This window comes from Pygocentrus nattereri, chromosome 6 (assembly GCF_015220715.1).
Source record: "Pygocentrus nattereri isolate fPygNat1 chromosome 6, fPygNat1.pri, whole genome shotgun sequence".
Taxonomy (NCBI): Eukaryota; Metazoa; Chordata; class Actinopteri; order Characiformes; family Serrasalmidae; genus Pygocentrus; species Pygocentrus nattereri.
The window spans coordinates 23,759,433-23,781,815 of record NC_051216.1 but is presented as its reverse complement, the minus strand read 5'-3'; the positions used below and the strand labels follow the sequence as shown (position 1 = coordinate 23,781,815).

The following is a 22,383-nucleotide window of genomic DNA, read 5'->3' as shown; positions in this document are numbered from 1 at the left end:
AACATTAATGGTCGCAGTATCTAATCACTAAATGGAGAACATAAATTTCTCTACAGTATGTTGGGGCCTACTATAACTTTTGTTTTAAAGTCAATGGAATTAACAATATTTTAGTACCAATGAATAATAAAGGTGAATTTTGAAAAAGTAAGCTGGCTTTATGTGACTTTAAACTCACAGGACAGGAACTGTGTATTAACAGATACTGATACTACGCTCTGGGAAAGCATAGTTAATATATTGGTTTTGTTAAATTTTAGATGAAGTACAGTAGACTGTACTCTGGTAAGGAGTGCTTGTAGGGTAGTTGTGTACAAGTTACTGATCAGTTAAGGGAATCCTTCATGGTCTAGAATATGAAATGCTAGTGGTTGTGGTCTTTGTCCAGCAGTAGTTCTTTTTTATTTATTTATTTATTTAGGCTGCCCCCCTTTCATCGTCATCATGCCCATTTTAATGTGAATTTAGGATTATTCCACAAGCAAAAGCTACTTAAGTCTGCCTTCTGAGCAGAATCTTTACAGACTAAATGCATGGCAGAACTAGACCTCCAGCATGATTTACGTTGTCTGTATTGTGCAGGTTAAAGGGCCTAGTTTGTGGAAGATTGTGTGTGTGTGTGTGTGTGTGTGTGTGTGTGTGTGTGTGTGTGTGTGTGTGTGTGTGTGTGTGTGTGGGTTTTTTTTTTTTTTTTTTTTTTTTTTTTTTTTCTTAAATTAGTTTGAATTATGTAAACAGTGCTCAAGTTTCAAAACACAGCAGTCGCTCCTCTATATGGTCCATCTATGAAAACTTAAGCTGCAGGAACAGCCTGATTTGAATTCATTTGTCATGAAAACCAACATGTTTACATGAATTTTACATATTCATCATGCAGTATTTTAGCTTTGCCCATTCCTGCTGAAGTAATGAGGAATGTTTCAGTCTGGGCCACTTTTTGAATGTAGCGCAATACTAGGTAGCCAATCAGAAGAGGGTGTATTTACATATAGCACTATTAATAGTACTGTACAGTATCAAAAACGGTTTGTTGAGTTCTAAGGGATAAAGAGAGGCCAGGAAATGGTCGTAAAAAAAGAACAGTGGTTGTTTTGCTGTTTTAAACACGTACGATTGTTATAAATGCCTACTAATAAATCTCTAGCTTTGCCCGGACTTGCAGAGTCGTGGGCTTGTAGCATTCGTGCGTGTTTAAACACCAAAAACATGGTTCGTTTTCACACGACCGTTTCCAGGCCGGTCTCTATGCCTCAGAACTGAGCTGACCGTTTTTGATTGTGGTACTGTCTGAAATTCAGCAGGGGTCACTAGAAGCACAGACATTGATATAAAGAGAGGCAGCAGTAGCGTTCAGCCTTGTGAGCCGACGGATTGCGTTCTCTGGAAAGAAGGAGCACCGCTGAATGTTTGCAATACAATCCTCACAGCAGTTTTCCTACATCTAGTGTAAAACCCTCCACAGGAGTAGAGGCTGTTGCAGCAGCGCAGGAGGGGCAAGCTCCCTGTTCATTTCCCTGTTTTAGGAAAAACGTCGCGTGGTTAAGAATCTACAAGCTTCTGTACACGTACTGTACCACTCAGTGTTACCAGTGCTTTAGTGTTTTAATGCGCCAGCCTTTGTGCTGGACACGTGGCTGTATTATTAAAGAAGGTCACGTGACTGCTGACTCTGCGCGGGAGGAATATTCCCGTTAGTATTGAACGGATACGAGGGGAAACAAACGCGCCCAATTTAATGGAGTCATTTGAGGCCTGTAAATACACCAAACTACACCTAACTCTCGAGTTAGACGTACTTTGAGCAGTTTATTTCTATTGCCTGCTGTTCACGCAGGTTGTTACAGGGCATTTCCGCGTGTCTGGAAAGTTTGGAGCACCAAACTTATTTTAACAGCACTTAGAAAAAGTTTGGAAATTCAGAAAAATGTTGGGAAACTGTGTATTATGTAGTCTAAGTAATACAGACTCGAAATAGCAAGGTTGCAAAAACGTCAAGGGGAGGTTTGTTCTGTAGAGATGTTCGCATGCTTTGAGATATTTGCAGTGTTAAAGGGGAATTCCACCGATTTTTCGAAATCCCTGCACAATTCAATCAATTAAGTTGTATACAAAAGATATTCAGGGTGGTTTGATGTGCAGTGGTTCATTTTAGAGAATCTTGCCAACTTGGATTTCGTTACAGTGGTGGTGATAAATACACTGTAAGCCAAAGTTTTATCTCAAAACTATTATTATGCGCGTACATAACCCTTTAATGTCATAAAATCACGTGTAGCTTTCAGTGGCACTACACGCTTCAGAGGTCTTGTTCTTAGCACCACTGTGAACAAGTCTGGCTTAAACGTTTAACTGGACCGGAGCATTTCACACCAAACCACTGAATAACTTGGTTTACAGTGGAATTCCCCTGTAATACTTTACAAATATTGAAGAGTGGGTATAGAACGACTGTAAGGCTGTATAAGAAGCGCGTAGAGTCTTGGAATTTCTCCAAGTGGGAAGTCAAGACGTACTGGTTTCAGTAAATGCTGAGGTTGTCGATGTTAATCTGTGAGTCTACACGCAACTAAACCAACCGTCCCTTCACACAGTATCAAAGCAGCAGTGAGCTGGGCGGACAGCAGATGACAGGGTTAATGTGACCGAGCGCCTCCTCACCCCGCCATCTCGGATGGGCGGAGTCAGAGCGGCGAGCGGCCAAACTTCCACAGAGAAAACAACTGCAGACGGAGCTCAGGGTTTACCATCACTACTTTCAGTGGTTTGTTGTTTTGGGGTTTTTTCCCCCGAAGTTGGCATGAACTTTACGTCAATAACTGAGTGTCTTGTTCAACTTTAATGGAAGTGCAGGGCGGGAATGTGGTGCATAGATCCTTGATGATCCCGAACCAGTGCGGATTAACGCAGCCGCTCCACTACAAAGAGCAGCAACGTTAACCGTCTGCAGAGGATCTAATGCCATGCAGAGGTCTGTTTACGGAGGGTTCATCACTTTGCTGGAGCTGGGATGGACCAAGAGACGATTTCTCCAACCCTCGACCTGAAGGATTGTGTTTACCGTTCTTGATTAAATCCAGCAGCTCTTCGCTTTAAAGCTCGCCGCGTTTCTCAACTTTTCCTGACATGATGTGGAGCCTCTGGTGTTGCACGCACCGCGCGGCTCTCCTAACTTGCATTGTAGTCCACATATTTAGTCAAAGTGTGAGAGGTGAGTGGGTTTTACTGGTTTTGGGGACTGAAATCGGTCACTTAACCCTGTCGCTCGGCTTTGAAACTGGCTGTCCTTCAACCCTTGAAATGCCTAGTGCTTCGCTGAAATGATCTAATGCAGTATTAATAGTTCTGCAGACGCACTGATTTAAGTTGGCTTATTGTAGCAAACGAGCCAGTTTCCTTAAATATCAAGATCTGAGCTGAGTCAGGTGTGTTGGAGTGGAGCAGGTAAAACACAGCAGTGCTCTCTGGATACACTACAGCAGGGGTTCAAATCCCAGTCCTGGCGACCCAACACTGCACGTTTTTGTGTTTTGTCTCATCGAACACTTTTAATTTAACCCATTGGCTAATTAGCAAGCGCCTTGTTGGCTGGATCAGGTGTGTAGACTCGAGAAACCACAATAATGTGCAGAGCAAAGGGTCATCAGTACTGGGATTGGGGACCACTGCACTACAGGACTGGTGTGGACACAATAGTTCAGTTCAATGGTCTCCAACCCTGGTCATGCAAATCTTATCACACTTGATCCAGGTAACATAGACTTTCATAGGAATCTAAATATAACAGCTAGTCTGTTGGATTCCTCAGAACTAGGATTGCTCACCCCTGATTTAGTTAAAAGAACAGCTTAAAAACATTGAAAAGGGAACCACTCTTTTGGTGTATCTAGACCCTGGAATACCAGTCAATCACTAGAGTTGGAAAACAGTATTCCAAAGCTGAAGAAGACATCTTTCTTGCGTCTTCATGATATCATATTGATGCTGTTTGTTTTGTTTTTGGAATCAGGTCTTAATGTTTGCATGAGCGGAAGTGCCACATCATGTGAAGAATGTCTTCTCATAAGCCCGAATTGTGCCTGGTGTGCCCAGGAGGTAGGGACCTATTCTCCAAGCAATCATAATGCATTACTGCAATGCCACATGTTTGAGAGCCCTAGTCTCAAGCAGAAGGACATGCTGAAGTAATAGGATTGTAAATAATTAGGTTCTCATGTAAGCTTTTAAAGGCTTTGGTTCCTTTTGCAGTTTGCATTGATTAGCTGATGTTACGGTGTTGCTTTATGACTTTTCAGAAGCTGCACACAGACTTGATCTGCCACTTATCCCTGCATTCACATAGGGGATGACTAGGACCTGTGTTCTCTCTTTTTTTTTTTTTTTTTTTTTTTTTTTTGACTTTGGAAGGGCAAGGACTCTCACCTCACGGTGTGATTTGAGCCAGAATTTGCTGAAAAGGGGCTGCGAGGCTCGTTTTATAGAAAATCCAAGGAGCGTCAGTTCCATCCTCAAAAACAAACCCCTGAGCTCCAAAGGCTCTGGGTCAACCCAGTATGATGTCATCCAGATACAACCACAGAAGATCTCTCTCAGCCTAAGGCCTGGTATGTGCTTTATACTGTCTTCTGTGTACGAGTGTAGTTTGAAGTGGAAGCTGTATATGAAAATCTGAAAAGAAAATTGGTGGGCACAGATTTTTAAATTGCAATGTTTGGAGGAGCCCTTCAGTGTTTCCTTTAATATTTCTCAGGCGATCAGACCTCGTTTGAGGTGCAGGTGCGGCCAGTAGAAGACTACCCCGTTGATCTATACTATTTGATGGATCTCTCACTGTCCATGAAGGATGACCTGGACACTATTCGGAATTTGGGGACAAAACTGGCTGAAGAAATGAAGAAGCTCACCAGCAACTTCCGTCTTGGCTTTGGCACATTTGTGGATAAGAACATGTCACCCTTCTCCTACACAGCTCCCAAATATCAGGAGAATCCCTGCAATGGGTAAGAGAAGAACCTTCAACACACATCTATTAAAGTCTTTGTGTATCAGTTAAGGATGTTCTCTTTCGTTATATTTTCATGTAGTGGTTTCATTGTATGTTCAGATATGTTGTGAATTAAGACCATCTCTGTTTACAAAGATGTGATACAGTTGCATGAAATATAAGTGTAAATATGTACCAAAATATGTGAACAGTCTCCTAACAAGATTGCTTTGCACATTTAAGGGTCTATTTTCTGGACATGTATTGAAGGGGAAATATGAAATATATAGGTTTTTCAAAATATATGCATAATTGAACAATTAAGATGTAAGCAAAGTCGTTCAAAGTGGCTTGATGAGAAATGGTGCCTTGTTGAGAAATTGACTGAATTTATTGATAGGATGATGGGATCCAGGGGCTGCAATCTCTGTAACACATGTGTTTTTGTAAGGTTGATAATGGTAAAGCAGCGGTTAAACTGAGAATAATTTTTTTCTTTGAGGATTATTTTGCCTTCTAACACCCTGCATGTACCCCTCTGCCATAAATTGATTTAAAACGACCCCTTTAAGGCCAAAACCTTTTCTCAAAACTACCATAACACAATTCCTCAGGCATCAGGCTGTGAATTTGTAAACATGTAATAGTTTTCTGTGAGGTTGCTTTTAGAGGTATTAAACTATTTGGATGTCTGGCTCATTGTCAGCGTTGTTAAAAAATTTGGGCTCAGTTTCTCTGGAATGGAGCATTTCACATCAGATCACTCTGAATGACTTGGTTTACATTGTAAGACGTTTGAAAAAAATGTTGGCATTTTACTTTAAGCCTAATTTTGGGCTCACTAATGGTGAATCACCATTAGTTCATTTTAGTTTAGTCTTTGACTTAATTTGGGTCTGAGAAGACATAGGCCTGTATTCACAAAGCTTCTCAGATTAGGAATGCTGATCTAGGATCTGTTCGTATAAGACATGCATTTCCTCATTTAGCACTCCTACTGAGTACCGACCAGTGTTCTTTATGTTCGTTTGTTGTCATGCTGAGGCATGTAGATGATGGGCTTTAGAGCAGTCAGCAGAATGTGATGAGGCAGGAGGGCTGACAGGCTGCACGTTTGCCCCCAAGGGGTGATCACTCCAAGTTAGTGTACTATGACCATGCATCAGTGCCCATGTAGGTTATGTCCCAAACCCTCTGATGTGCTACTGACCATGCCACGGCATGAGCACGCTGTGGATGGCTGACAGTGGCAGCCCTTTGTGTTTTACCCAAAACACACCTCTGCTGTTCTTCCCTTGCAATTCCATCAAAGCAAACAGAAATAAACCTCTCACTGAATGCTTGTAGCCACCAGTACAGCAGTGGCTCAGAGTAAGGTTTGCCTACAGCTTTGCAAATTATACATAAAAATACATAACAATAGAACTTAAGTACATACAAGAGTATAATGTTGACCAAGAGAGAACATCAGGCCCTTTAACTTTAGGAATTTATAAATGAACAAGCCTGACCTGGTAATGACACATTTGACACGTTTATCTCTCTTTTCTGTTTTTTTGTAATATCATTACAGATACAAGCCGTTCCCAAATTGTGTCCCCTCTTTTGGGTTCCGTAACCTCTTGTCTCTGACTGACAAGGTTGACCGTTTCAATGAGGAGGTGCAGAAGCAGATGGTGTCACGCAACAGGGATGCACCCGAGGGTGGATTTGATGCTATTCTACAAGCTGCTGTTTGCAAGGTAAGCTATCTGTCAGGATGGGCATTGTGTTTATCTTGTCTTTGATGTCTTTCTTAATTCCTGGATTAGTCAAACACTGAAGTGTGGCTTTGAGTCTCCAGCTGAACAAACAGCCAGCACTCACACATGGCAGCAGGCTTCATGGATGGTATTTGGGTTGTAAATAATATTAGAAGTGGCTTGTTAAAAAGAAAATGGAAAGTCTTGATCGACCTGTTTGGGAGCAGCTTCCTCATTGTGATTGTGTGCTGTGCACTGATAGTTGCCTTATTGCTTGCCTGGTGAAATTTGTTTTTTTGTTTTTATGAGTCTGTCTTGGCGTGTTTAGTAATGGGTTTTGATGAATGTACTGAAAATTACATGGTTAAATTATGTAGTTTTAGCTTTGTGTGAAATATTTAAAATGGTAACATCATTTAATTCATCATCATTCTTGGGCAATTCATGCTTGCATAGTCACTTTTTCCATGGTAGTTCTCTTTTAGTTATTTTTACAATTGATCTTTGTTTACTTTTCATGGTAAAGGGGAAACAAAAAAACAAACAACCAAACAAATATTATTGTGACCGTGTGGTAGACCTAGATTAGAGAAGACCTGAAACTGGCAGGAATTGTTAAATTGTTGTAAAATTGTTTCCACTCACTCCTGGCAGGAGAGAATAGGCTGGAGGAAGGAGGCGTATCACCTGCTGGTCTTTGCTACAGATGATGTGCCCCACTTGGCTTTGGATGGCAAACTTGCTGGACTTGTTCAGCCTCATGATGGCCAGTGCCACCTGAATGAGAAGAATGAGTACAGCGCCTCGACCAAGATGGTATGAGAAGCCACATTTTAAAATTCTCAGTTGGTCTCTCTGGTGAAGCTGAGAACTTGGAGTTGTATTTTACCATATTTTACAAGAGTGCATATGAGGGCCACATGTTGATTCTGACTTACTTTTGCAACTTAGTTTGGCTTTTGCTCAGTCCCAGCTGAGTTCTGAGTGACTTTATTGAACACACATTTAATGGCTAATTTTCCTGTCAGCCGTAAATGAGTGTTTTGTGTGAAAAGTTCATTTAAAGGCCTATTTCCTAACAAACAGTGTTAAAGTAATTCCACTGGCCAGTTGCAGATGATTCAGCTTTAAACTACTATAACTATTGATGGTCTATGCAACATGAAAGGAGTGTCTTACACATTGCACAGAGAGTGGTATTGATTCAATAATAATTAAGAATAAATAAGAATAAACTTATTTACATGTGTGTAATTAAAATAAACTTAACCTACATGATGGAGAGCATCTTTTAGTCTAGACTAATTTTTCTGGGTTATTTTCACTGTGTTGTTTCTCTGTTGAATTCGACAGCTGCTTTAAAGTCACTTCTTTGTGGCGAGAAGCTTCAGTGACTGTCAGTCATTGTAGTGTACACCAGATTTCCTTCACTGGCTCTCAGAACAGCTGTTTGAGAGCTGAAAAAGGAAGAAAATAAGCAAAAGTAGCATTCCTTATGGTCAAAGCTGAAGTAAAACAAGAGACCAGTCTAATGCAGCTGGGACACTTTTACAGTGTGTCACACAGAATTAGTCAAGAACTGAAGACAAACACTGATTTCTTATCAGTGTCTCACAACCCTGGTCAAGATTTTATTGCTTGATTGGGCAACAATACCTTTGTGTTCAACATGTTATGTAAAGTTTCCTCAGAACTGATTTTGGTAAGGTTTTCCCCTTGGATTGGGAGTGGCTTACTTACATTTATATTAATTAAATTCTATACCTTCACCAGGTTGAAGTAAAAATAGTAAAGTTTCATGTTTGCCTCAGTTAGAACTTGCTAGCAACTACAGATAAACATATACATATAAACACACAAGGTTATCTCTATAGTTAGAGTAAGACTTTCAGCTATTTGGAAAGGAAGTGACTGGGATGGGTAGAATAAACAATGGAGGAGGAGACGAAGAGCAATCACTTCCTTTCGCAAGCTGTTGGACAGGAAAAGTGGAGAGCTAGCAGTGGAGGAAGGAATGTATTTAGCATGTTCACATATGGCTTTGTATATGTCTCTTTGCACAGGACTACCCTTCACTGGCCCTCCTGGGAGAGAAGCTGGCTGAAAACAACATTTTCCTGATTTTTGCAGTGACCAAAAGGCACTATGTTCTTTACAAGGTATCATAAGTTAATTAGCATACAGTGCTTAGGGAGGGCAGACTGAAGGTCTTGCTATAGAGAAGATCTTTAATTTCCATGTCTGTTAGTTATTACTATCCGTATTCACATTTTCCTCTCTCTCTCTCTTTTTATTTTTTTTTTTACATTTAGAACTTCACTGCATTGATCCCAGGAACTACAGTGGAGATTTTGGATCAAAGCTCCAAAAATATAATCCAGCTGATTGTCACTGCCTATAATGTAAGTTTTAACTTGCTCATATTCTTGACTATTACCGAGTGTACCTTCACATCTGATTCGGACCAGCTTTTCTGTGATTAAATTAAAGGGTATGGTTTGTTGAATGTAAGCCTGTCTGTCCCATTGAGGGATAAACAAAGGAGAATGTGCAGTGCTAGGATTCTTCTTTTGTGCATGCTATTGTATTGTAATTCTTATTCTGTGGACCACACAAAATCCTGAGTATGAGCGGAGAGTGAGACCTGTACTACTGGACATGAGGGTGTTTGTGTTCTCTTAACCACTGTCACGCTGTGATGTTACTTGAAAACATCCTGGTGAGAACATCACTGTAGAGCAGAATCCCCTTTATATGCACCAGATGTGTCAACTTTGGCCACTCTGTGAGCTGGAATCCTGAGGCTCAGGCAGTATATCATTAGAATGAGGATAGAAAACACTGGTGTTCTGGGCTTTAAGGAGAGGGATTTTGAAAAAGATCCAATTATGCAAAATGGTGGGTCTTGCACAAGAAAAAGTTTCAGTTCTTAACCACTTTGAGTAGATAAGATAATGACATTTCACAATTTAGCCTGTATATTTACTGAAGTTATTGTACTTTGAGCTGGCAGTCCATGACCAGACGAGGACTGTTTTATGTTATGTGTAGAATACAGGGAGCATGTGATGTCTGTTAACATTTTTGCCTTCCTTTAAAAGTGAGAACTGATCTGTGCTGAAAGTCAGAACGGGCCAGCATAATATAACTGGAATGCTTTTTGAGCTATGAGAAACTACAATATATGGTGAGCCAACAGATTTTAGCCAGGTTATAACAAACAGTCATATTATGAGTGTGGGTAAACTGTTTTGTACAGGCGGGGAGTTGTTTTTGGCACTGAAGACTAGCGCAAGCATGTCGTAACAAAGGATATAACAATACACTGTGTTGTATTGCACTGTATCGTGTTGTAGTACATTGTTGTATCGTGACTAGATTGTTAGCTTGGAGCTAATATATTAGCTAATGTATTAGGTCTGGATACTGTAAAGCACTTCTTTCCACATACTGTATTTTTATGTTGAACGTGCTAATAAAGTGAAAATAAACACTTAACATGGTAATATAAGGCATATTTTTAGCCACTTCTTATTTTGCTATATCAAAAAGCTCAAATTGAGAGACCACTGTATCATATCTTTATTGAAAAATTAATTTTGTGACTCATCACACCCAGGCACTGTTTGTGGAAAGGTCACTGTTCCAGTGTATGCACTTTATTTAGTCTTGGGTTAAGAATTTTCCAGACCTGGTCAAAGCTTTACCCCATACTTTTTTTCTTCTTTACTGTTTATTAATAATCCTACCTTCTGCCCAGTGACCGCTGGGATAGGCTCCAGCACCCCTCCGCAACCCAGAATGCGAAGCGGCTTAGACGATGTGTGTCTTTATTGATAAAGATTTTGTCATTTTTCATGTCATGTTGGTTTATCAATAGTTAATTAGGACCTAGCTGCATGCAAAGAGGACTAGTTAGGGCTTCACAATATATTGTAGTGTTGGTCTATAGAACACAGAGCTCAAAAGGCTGCAATATGCAGATGAGACCTTTTAACCAGTTGCAATAGTTTTACTCTGTTATGTGAGCATCTTGAACAGTCACACTTTCTGTGGGTATTCATATAATGTACTGAAGGAAATTCTTTTTGTCAATCATTAACCATGTCACATTACTGATTCACCAATACATTTTTAATATTTCACAAAGGAACTGCGTGATATGTAGTGGTGTGATCGCAGAACTAGTGTTTTGTCTGTCATGCAGCCTGATAACCAGTTTGTTTTAAAGTTGTCAGGTACAAGAATCATAATTCTTTCAAGTTATATTCGATGGACATGAAATCCATCACTATATAGCTGACATTTTTAATCTTTGTATTGTTTTGTCTATGATGTAGAACATTCGGTCCAAAGTAGAGTTGAGTGTGTGGGATCATCCTGAAGACCTGAATCTGGCCTTCACTGCCACCTGTCAAGATGGTCAGTCTCTTTCAGGCCTCCGCAAGTGTGCTGACCTAAAGATTGGAGACACGGTGAGTTATATATACTGATCAAATGTTGCCTTTACATTTGGCATGGTAAAGATTATTGAGGAGATTTTTTTCTTACTCTTGTTTTTTTGTTTTTTTAGAGGAAAAATGTGACATCTAAATGCGGTTACTGTTTCTTAAACATGTATTTAGTATCTTAATCTCTGCTTGGATTACTGGGCCAAGGACTTTCAGTAGACTGAAATACTGAAGCCTTAGTAGTTAAAGGGAATTAGAGGGGAGAGAAAATGCAGCTTGACCTTTCCATCTTGTCAAAAGGGCCATTTACAGTTTGATTAGATCAAACATAAGGAGGTTTTTTAGTGTTTTCAAACAATACCCTAAAGCAAAGATGTGCTTGCAGTCTTTAGAGATTTGAACAGAGTAATTGAGAGAGAGAATTACCTTGGAAGCACTTTAATGGACACAGGTAATTTTAGGACATGTTCAAGCTGCTCCTGAGTTTGAATTTTGTTGCATAAGAACTTATCAAAAACAGTGTGGACAATTCTTTCAAGCTTTAAAGCACATGCTGAATAACTTAAAACCTTACTCGATGGGGATCAAACCAAAAAAAAAGACCCTCAAACAGGCCATTTACTCAAAACCTGAGTATGTAGAAACAAAAGCAGAAGCCAACAATGTTGTGGTTTTCTACAAAGCTCATGCAGAATAACATTCTGTTCCTTGGGCCCAAAGGCAGTCGCATCATGTGGTAATTTTGGCTAGTAATAGCTGTTCTGAAACTATGCAATCTGAATGATAACATAAATGCTCCTTATTATCAGCCATTCAGGATTGGAGCCATTCTCTAGGTATTCTCAGCCAGTGCAGTCTCTCTTTCTGTCTGGGAATTTCATTAGTTTGGAATGTGAGCAATGGCGCATTTGTGACACTTTGTGAAACCAAAGTGTTTGAAATAATGTGTCTGGCACATTTTTACAGTACAAACTTATTAGCTATGTACAGCTTATAAATGATAATATTTCCAAGAAGCAAGTTGGTGTGGTATAAGATTTAAATTATTTTTGTTTGCTTATTTATTTATTTGTTAAATGATACAAAGCTGTTGATGCAGACTGAATATTCTCTTCCCATACGTTTCTTATTAATGGCTTATTGTAAAGCCAACTCTGTACATGCCACCACGCAGAGAGCTGGCTTCTCAAGAATTCATTCCTGAGGTCCTTGGTGTCCTCTTCTCCTGTTCCTTTAACCTGAATGAATGTATAAATGGCTTGGCTGGGGAAACTAGGAGACTGAATGGGCTCAGTGAATGGTAAAGCCTAATTTTGTCTAGCCAGTGTAATAAGCTTGGCTCTTGTTGTCTTTTACTTGGAGGAATTTGTCACATCGCACCCATGTGCCAATCTTTCTCCTCTAAAGAGGAACACAGCACAGGCAGAAGCCCGGGTGTCACTTGCAGGCCCCCAGCCGAGTCTCTGAGGAGCCTGCTGCTGCATCTCAATGGCCTCGCACAATAGTGGAGATTTCTTTCTGGGCAGAGAAGCTGTGGAAAAAACAAGAGCCTTGGTAACAGAAGCACTAGCCCAAATTCACTAGCCCTTTTCACCAGAGCACGACTGAAGCCTCCTGAGACTACTAAAGAGCCCCATACATAACGGATTGAACTAATCCTATATTGTTCTGGCCCATCTCTGTGTGCGTTGGTTCATTCTTAGATATGTTGTCCTTTTCATGTAAAAAAAACAAAACAAACAAAAAAAGCCTTTGTTTGTGTTGCTGTGCAAATGCTTTGTTATCATTTTTAATATAATGATCAAACTGGGTACTTTTAGAGCTTGGTTTTTATAATGAGATGTAACAAATGTTCAATAGTGACTGTGATTTAGGCTCAGCTATTTCTCTGCACAACATTTCAGTAAACAAAACCTGTGGCCATATCTTGTTTATGACTTAACTTTGTCTGATCACTGAGTTCTGAAAGTGGAAGGCTCTCTGCAAAGCCCATCATCCCTTAAAGCAACATGAACTTCAGTACCTTACGTTAATAGCTGTTTTTGCTGCTGGCGATTCACCACTTCGTCCAACCTTTTAGTGCATGCCCAGACATAGTCAGACATTCTAAAGACAAGCTAGCCCAATTATACCCTTAGATAATTCCCTTTTCTTCTGAACTTGAAACTCCAGCCTTGAGCAAGGAGGAAGTGGCCCAAACTCGCACACTTCATGAAACCCCCAAAGATTCACTGATCTGACAGGATGTGACTGACTGTCCACTTGATCGCCATCTGAACCTGCCCAATCCACTTCTTGGGTCCATCCATCCACTTTCTTTTTTTTTCTTGCTCTCTTTCTTATCCCTTTATCGTAATGGCTGTTTCACCCATGCTGTGGCCTCGTGATTCACATGCCTCGCTAATCCAATTCTGCAGCTCATTAAGTTGTTAAGGGAACATTGCTGTTGTGGACTTCTTCCTTCCGCCTCGTACCCATCTTGAGTCATGATCACTTTCCCGCTCTTCGTGTGTGTGTGTGTGTGTGTGTGTGTGGTTTTTTTTTTTTTTTTTTTTTTTTTTTTTTTTCCTGCTGTCATGGCAAATGCTTATTATCCATTTGTGACGAGAGTTTAAATTTCTAGTTTTAGATTGTGATGTGTTCATATCTGTGACTGTTCATGAATACTAGACTGCTAATACAGCCTGGCAGATGAGAAACAAGGTGTATTATACAAAAAGGGTTTTATATCCAGTGTGTTGGAAGATACAGCAGAAGAGGTACCTCTTTTTATTTAAGCACTGAAACTATTTCGGAAATTTAATCTGCTGGCATGGTACGGAATGATTTCTGGAACTGGTGCTGCTGACCTGCTTAACTCTGCGTCGTGTCTGTTTTATATACTAAAGCTGTTCTCTGAATAGTGTGTGTAGCCGTCTTCTTTAGGGCAGAATGCCAAAGCAATAAGTTCTCTCCAGTTCATGAAGACTGAGTAGAAAGCTTCTTAATGTAGTGGTCGTGTTGAAAACATGCATGCTTTTGATTATTTGCCAGTCTTCAGTCTCTCTTCAGAAAGAATCTGCCAACACCAATACATCCACTGTAGCCAAGTATTTAGCTTGGGTCTCAGTGTAAAAGTTTGGGAGGTGGAAGTCACACTGTGCTTCAAAGCTCCACAAACCAGCATGTTGAGCCTGTCCTTTTCCCCTAAGCTTCTAGGCCTCATGTTTTTGAAAGTGTTGGGTTCTCTACCCCACATATTTTGGCCTCAAAGCATACTGACACACTGTGTGTGGTGGTGTAATGGATTTTATGGGAACAGCCTAATTTCTGCCAAGCCTCTGCTATAGACCACCTGTCATGTTTAGCTTTACTATTGTCTCTTTCTTTATGCTTTTTCTTTTGAACAATCATCATCTCCAGTGACTGACCGAGTTTCATCAAATGGGTTTTGTAGAAGCACTGACTTGAAGACCTTTTGTGCTTGTCATGTCCTAACAGGCAAGTGTAGTCTCGGCTCTGTTTTTAAGACTTCCTTCCAATTGAGAGGGTGGGATCCTTGTCGTTGCTGTTATTATGTGTGATTAATATTTTGAGCACGTTCTACATCAATCAGAGAGTTGCCTCTGTTCCTTGTCAGTGAGGACAGATAAGGTCATGTAGAAGCACTGAGTCACAGAGTTCATGTTCATACTGTAAGAGTTTTACTGTCCCTGACTTTGAGGATAAGCTGTTTCTTTTTAGACTGAGGTGCCAGTTTTTTAGGTACACTTACACTTGTAGCTGGATTTATTGGATATTTCATCAGGTCCACGTACCGTATAGGTGCACCTGGTAGTTAGCCAAGACGCTGACTGTAGGCCACTGTTGCTGCACAGTTTGTCACGCTCTCTACCCTGTCTGCCAATAGAAAGGGACCCCCATAGTTCCACCAGTAAGTGAATATTATTTAGATGGCAGCAACTGATGGCTACAGTTTTAATTGTGTAATTGAATGGCCAGTTGGTGTGGCTACAGTGTAGGTGCAGATGGATGGATAGATTGGAGGAACTTAGGATTACTTTTGTGGTGTTTTTACATATACAGGATGGTGTAGATGTCTTACCAAGAAAATTGTTTACAATTTATTTTTGCAGTAGGTGTGTGTTTTACCAACAAAACATTCTATAACAGTAAATGTTTGTGTTTTTTAATACTGATTTGGCTTCTGACTTGCTGCATTCCAGACAATGCAAGATTTGTAAAATTCAGTCAACAGCGCATGATTTGCTTCAATAAAGAATTAATTAGCTAAGGTAGGTATTAGATTATGACTGTAAATATGAGAGGAGGGGTCTGGAAATGAACAGACATGCGCACGCACACACAATCACAATGTAATGTGATTGAAAGTTTAGGTTAAAAGCCTTACCAGGGACAGGTGCTGTAAGTTTGCTTTAGCCAGTATCCCTATGTGCATTACATGTGCTGTGTTTGTATAACAATGGGTCTGTGTTATCTCTGTCAAATAAATAGTAGAAAAATAAATGAAGAAAATAGCAGAAAATATAAAATAGTAGAAAAATAAAAATGTGTTCTTTCTAATATTAGTTTTTTTTTGTGAAGAATTGACTCCTGTATTGCTCACGTATGCTCAATTATGGCTCAGTTGGCTTTACATATATTACATATTTGTCAGATGCCCAGTTACACAGTACTGTATGCATGTACAGCTTGTACAGCATACCAAAGTTTGAACACACCTGGTCATATTACATATTTTGTTAATAACTGAAAATAAGTTAACACCTCCACTACTAAACTTAAATATCCCTATGTGCACTGTTGCTATTTATTTTCTCTATTTAACATACTGAAAAAAAAAGTAAATGCTCCATAAGCTTTGTGCATGCCAAATTTTATATTTATTTTCTCTCATATGTTAAATTCAGCAAAGAAAGTAAATTCAAAGGAAAAAAGTGCATTAAAATGTACAGAAGTTTTCTGCAGAGGGTGTGTATGTATTTTCACTTAAAAAATAATGTAATTTGACCAGACTGTGTATGTATGTTTGTTTGTTGAACTGAGCCAATTGTCATATTTTGTCCTAACATCAACTGAAAAATGGCTGCTCTCTCCTTCAGGTCTCTTTTGACATAAGTGTGGATGCTCGTAGCTGTCCTCCTTCAGGTACACAGAAGAGCTTCACCATCAAGCCAGTCGGCTTCAAGGACCGCTTGGAGGTGTCTGTGGACTACCGCTGCGACTGTGGCTGTACGCGTTACACTCAGACCAACAGCAGTCGCTGCAGCTCCAGCGGCACCTACGCTTGTGGGACATGTCACTGCGAGTCAGGTTATCGTGGAGCACACTGCGAGTGTGAGGAGGGAGATGCAGGCAGCCTGAACCTCAGCGCCTGCCGAGAGGCTGAAGGCAAGCAGGTGTGCAGTGGGCGCGGGGAGTGCAGCTGTAACCAGTGCTGGTGCTATGAGTCGGAATTTGGCAAGATCTACGGTACCTTCTGTGAATGTGATGACTTCTCCTGCGCACGCCACAAGGGTATTCTGTGTTCAGGTGAGTGGAGCATGCTTAGACTTGGAACATCTGTTAAGTAGAACCTTAAAGTGATAGTGCAGCAAAATAAATGGGTTCACACTTTATATATTGTTCTCGAACCAGTATGACCTGCTATTATAAACATGGGCAAAGGTACAGACCAAATCCAGGCTTCAGTAAGGCCGCTACAGCAATTTTGCAAAGCAGTGTATCTTTGTTCATTTTAAGGTGGAAACATGGGACTCTATATTGCTTCCTGTTAGCATGAGAAGAGCTATTGATTTTTCCTCATTTTAGCTGTCCACTGCACTAACCATTTATCCTAATATAAATCCCAGATATCATTTTGCTGGTTGAAAGCTCACAGGTAAGGTCCATGTAAGCCCTTGCAAATGACAGCTGCTCCAACCACAGCAAACAAGCTTGCCTATTAGCATCCCATAATGCCAAACTCAAGCATGTTGCGCACCCCCCCCCCCCAGCCCAAAGCATCCGTTTTCTCCATGCCACAGTGGGGGCTTTGTAACAGGCTGCATTCTGTTTATCCCTGGACACAATCACTGCTCTATAACCAATAAAGCTCTGTGTTTTCCTTTAGTCAGCAGGAACTGCCAGCCCAGCACAAAATGGGCATTTGTTAGGGAGTGGGCTGCCGGCTGGCCTCTACAAGCTCTGATGACTGAGTAAACGTTAATTAAACAGTAATGGTCCAGTATAAGCAGCTCTTTTCCTGACGCCTCAGCCATGGCAAAACTGCTCTCTTACAGTAATGAGTTCATAATGACTCTGAGGGTTCTGCTCTTTCCCATCACTTTGCCAAGAGGAGTTAATTGGGACAAGTGTTGTAAACCTCTTGATAACAATTTTGAAAAAGCTACTGTTGATGGGAAAGTTCTCCATGCTCTCTTGTTAAATGCCCTGCAAGCGTGTTTTGTGGCTTTTCAGCTTGGCTGTGCTCTGGTGAGACCAGCTTAATGGTTATTGAGGCAGAAACAGTCTGGGATAAAATTTCCTCCTGTATCCATAAAATGGTTCAAGGTTTTAGTGGAAGAGCAAAACTGGATCCTTTTGTTTATGCAGCTTTCCCACTCTAATATCTAGATGACACATTGCTGCAATCTTTTAATTACTGCCATGGCTTGTGGCTTGTGTGGGTTTTTTTAATGTGTGTTTTTCACACATAGTGTACAAATGCTATGCAGTATAGCGTTTGTAGTTAGACAGGGAACAACTGAGGTTTTTTTTTTAAATTGTATTAGCTGTCCTAGCACTGAAAGTTAGGAGAATTAGAAATACAATAACACAATCTGTAGTCAAATAAATATTCTGTATTACAAAATTGCATTTGTTAATTGCATTGCATCAGCCATGTTGTTCTTTTAAAGGCAAATTTTTCAGAATTTCTGGGTAATTCAGTAATGATGTAAGCAAAGTCATTCAGAGTGGTTTAGTGTGAAATGCTCCATCCTAGAGAAATGTCAGAATTGTTCAGTGGTTGTAATGAGAGCCAGACATCTAAAGAATATAATCCCTCGTAAAACTAACTCCGTCAGTACCTCAAAAGTACCTAGTGAGGCTTGTATTCTCTGGTCAAAAGAACAGAGTTGGTATGAGTATTTATCTGCAAGTGCTTGAGGTTTTTAATGTACTAGCAGAGGAGAAATTGTATGAGATTTGATTTATTGTATTTGTAACAGAGGTAAACACTACCTAAACATTATCAACAGCAGAGACTTGTAGAGAGAGAAAGAGACCGTTCAATGGTTGAAATATGAATGGGATAGTGCGTCGTTCTGAACAGCGACCCGCCCTTCAATAAAAATGATCTTGTGTAAGTGGAGATAAGTCCTTTTGTATTAGTCAGACTTTTTTCCTTTTTCAAAGCTTGGCTTTCAGTTTCATTGTATAGGAATATAAGTGTCTGGTGTTTTATGACTGGAGGTGACTGCCCGAGGGCATTCCAACATATCTAGCGAGTAGACTTGCTTGTAAGGACTTTGTTAGTAATCACAGAGTAGGGGTATCCTGTTGGAGAGATGCTGCCCCCATGGGTGGAGCTCCTACTCCTCCTCCTGTGTGATTTGCTTACTGGCTTACTGGGCCAGAATCAGCAAGCTTGGGAATTCTATAAAGTTATTGGATCCTGCTTTTCTCTAGAAAAAAAAACACCTATGCAGGATTGAGCTGATTTTACCGAACTTTATAGTAATCCTTTGAGAAATTCATTAGGTCAAAGTATAGTGTTGCTCAACTGTGTCAAGGCTGTTTTACAGTAAATGTTGGTTTTAACATCTCCACACAACCTCTCTGAATAACGTGTCTGACTTGATGTTTTCTTAAACATTTATGGTAGACGGGAGTTGTGTTGTCTTTATCTATCTATCTATCTATCTATCTATCTATCTATCTATCTATCTATCTATCTATCTGACATGTAAATCTAATTTAAATCTAAATCTATTTTTAACCTAATCAGTAATGTCTGAAGATGTTTTATGTAGAGCACACAGACAATATGTAGACCATATATGTATATTTTAAGAGGTGTTTGCTGTCTGCTTATAATATTTAGTCATGGCTTGATTTTAAGAGTGTCACAGCTGTGTCCTTGTTAGCTTAGTTTAGCTTAGGCTCGAAGTATACTGCACACTCCACACCCCACCGTTGCTCATGTCAGGATTGGGTTTGTGGCAGCACAGCATAAAGCAGAACCAAGCCTCTGAACTGCAGACGGGTGTTCACTCCTGAATAAGTTAATCACGTTATGGTGTCCCAGTTCTGTGTTTAAATCAATATAGACAGCACGCCTTCATTTTTGTCAACCCATGATGAGCATACCCAGTCAGATTGAAGCAGATTGCAGATAAGTCAAACACCACATCTGTCAGTCAGACATGACCGTACTTGAATGAATACGCCAGAGTTGGGCAGTATGACAGTGTTTGTTGCTATTGGGATAAACTACATCACATTGTCACATTCTTTTCTGAGCAGCTTTGCTTTACTTACTCTTCCCAAGTGCATGTTAGTGATTGATTCAAAGAGAGTGTAGTTCACATAAATAAATTAATAGTTTTGATAGTATTTATAAAATGTGGGATCACTTTGTCTTTTAGATGTCATAGAAAATATATACTGTGACATTGTGCATCATCATAGCAAGACTTGAGCCTCAGTTGCATATAAATTGAACCCTCTGGTTTTGAACAAAATAGTGCATCAAAGTTGAGACTTTGCTATTAATGCTATTTCAGCATCCACAGAAAAGCAGAACTGAACAAATAATAAATCTGCATCCTTAAACACAGTGTCAGGTTAAGAACAAAAAGGCAGTCTATTCATGTACAGTTCCACCCGCTACCTAGGTCTCACCTTATCACACGATGGTACCAAGCTGGGAGGGTGAAGGCCAGCTTGTGCTCCCTCTGAGACACATCTAACTGCCAAGGCCAGTTATGCTGTCTTGTGACTCACTCACAGTATTGTGTACAAGTCTGAACATTCATAAGCTTTCCAGTAAGTGCTTTCCAGTGGTGGTATTGGGACAGGTCTATATCCCATAGTTCAACTTGTTGGTGACATTCTGACATGCTGTTTCAGAAATATTGGGGAGGAATGTTAATATTGCAAGAACATTAACAACTGTGTGTACCTTAAAGATATGGAGATGCTTCATGTTAGTGTAAATTTAAGCAAAACTACAAACTGCAAGTGTGCACTTCAGGACAGGCTCTTGTCCTCCTAGTAACAAATGGCTATGGCTTTTCCAGGGATCAAACTTCCAACAATCTCCCAATGATGGGATCAATGCTTATGCAGTTGCACCACTTGGAAGCCCCAATAGGTTCACATATTAACATCTGTTCAGAACACATTGTTCCTACTTGAATAATAAAAATTGTTTGTTTAGCTTTTGGCTGTATCTTGAATTCTTGAAACTAAGACTGATTCCCGCTCTTTGTTCAGTGTTATGAGTCCTACAGATTGACCTGTACTCTTCTGAGCAGTAGCAGGACTGTTTGTACTGAGCACAAAAGCATGGACTTGCACTGCAGGAGATGATATCAGTCAGGAGGTCAAGCTGGCGGACACTGCAAGGCTGCTTGGCAGCACAGATAGGAGTTCAATGTCTGTCTGTGCTCTTAAAGGGGCCACAGCAGGAAAGGCTAGAGGGATCAGCAGACCCAGAAGAGCAGACTGTCTGTCTCTGTTTTAGGCTTGACATCTTCCAGGTGAACTTATCTGACATCAGAAGTAAAAGGACTGCTGTACTTTTGTGTGATCCGGTTGATTTTTACTGCTTAATTACGTTGGTTGGCTTGAGCTAATTCGCATTTCCAAGAGGTTAGATGTTTATTTTCTGCACCTGAAACTATATACCCACCTTACACTGGGATATATCTGTACTTAACCTGACACTCTGTGTGTTTTAAAGGAACAGTTTAGAAAACACTGCTAACCATGAATTATGTTGAATACCCAACAGTTCACATAATGCCAATGATGCCAATTGGTATTTACTATCTTTCAGTCACTGTCAGCTATACTAGCATGCTTGGTTGAGCTACTCTTCTAGTAGGGCGTTTTTTTATGTATGTGTGAAGTGCACAGAAGTAGCATGACTGCAAGATTTTTGTCTTGCAGAGTCCTTGGCATAAAGATGTTGCAGCGAAACATAATTGCTGTCTGTTTTTCTTTAAACCAGAAGGTTCTAATTTAATACAAACCTGTGTGCATGTGCCTGTATGCGTGTGTTGCTGTGTTTGTCATGAATGCTAAAACTTATGCCTTTTTTATGTGGCCTCCAGTAAACCCTAACTTTGTAGTATTTCATCACACATCTGCAGCTGATTTGCAGTATAATACCCCAACCACTCAGTAACGCAGTGAGACTGAAATAGTGTGATTTTTCTGGTCCAAACTCATAAATTGCCTTCAAACTTTTCCTGTAAATCTTTACTGTCATTGTTGAGGTCTGTTTTTGTGTAGTCTACGATTTAGTTCTCTGTCTGTGTGCGTGCGTGCGTGCGTGCGTGCGTGCGTGTGTGTGTGTGTGTGTGTGCGCGCTGTCTTGTTGACAACGAGGCATTTTTGGAGTCAGTGTGGTTTTTCAGAAAGTGGCTTGCTGTGTAGAATTCACTGAGCAGAGAAGCATGTATGTAGAATGCCTAATGTGTCCTGTAATTAGGCTAGAATCTGGTTCCATTTATTGCTTGGCCACAGGCCCAAACTGCATGAAATAATCTCTGAAAGTAAAAAAGTGACCATGTGCCCTACAGTGATGTCTTTCTGAGTATTTTTATTCGCCTCCACATTCTCTTCCACCCCAACCTGGGCATGACCTCAGCAACCGGCAATCCACTGCTTATAGGGCTAAAGAAAACACAGACAAGGCCTGCAGTGGTGCACTGTAAACCAGAGCCTTGGTCTCCTAGGCTGCAATGCAAATAATAAGTGCTCGTGTTTGGGGGGAAAAAACACTGTGGCAGAACTCTGTACATGTTTTACTGTTCATGTTAGCTCATCACAAATGGTATGTGCAAGCTAGAATGTCCACAGCACATGTGAGCCTGTTGGATTGCCCTAGACTAACCTGCTTTCTCCAACTGCTAGCTTACACCTTCTTAATACATAGACAGCCGATTCCATTTAGTGCATCTGTTTTAAATGGTTAGTAGTCATACGGGTGCAGCCA

General features: G+C 40.3%; 1 protein-coding gene across 1 annotated transcript in view; it reads left to right on the top strand.

The window, feature by feature from the left end:
• The first annotated feature begins 2,638 nt into the window (after positions 1-2,638).
• itgb5 (integrin, beta 5) overlaps positions 2,639-22,383 on the top strand; it is a 38,302-nt gene continuing 18,557 nt past the window's right edge. Inside the window, exons 1-10 of the mRNA XM_017692430.2 lie at positions 2,639-3,208; positions 4,007-4,092; positions 4,394-4,601; positions 4,748-4,997; positions 6,555-6,723; positions 7,378-7,539; positions 8,787-8,882; positions 9,036-9,125; positions 11,064-11,198; positions 16,277-16,706. Of these exons, the coding sequence (XP_017547919.1) occupies positions 3,124-3,208; positions 4,007-4,092; positions 4,394-4,601; positions 4,748-4,997; positions 6,555-6,723; positions 7,378-7,539; positions 8,787-8,882; positions 9,036-9,125; positions 11,064-11,198; positions 16,277-16,706 (1,711 nt within the window). The 5' untranslated portion in view covers positions 2,639-3,123. The remainder of the gene's footprint in view (positions 3,209-4,006; positions 4,093-4,393; positions 4,602-4,747; positions 4,998-6,554; positions 6,724-7,377; positions 7,540-8,786; positions 8,883-9,035; positions 9,126-11,063; positions 11,199-16,276; positions 16,707-22,383) is intronic.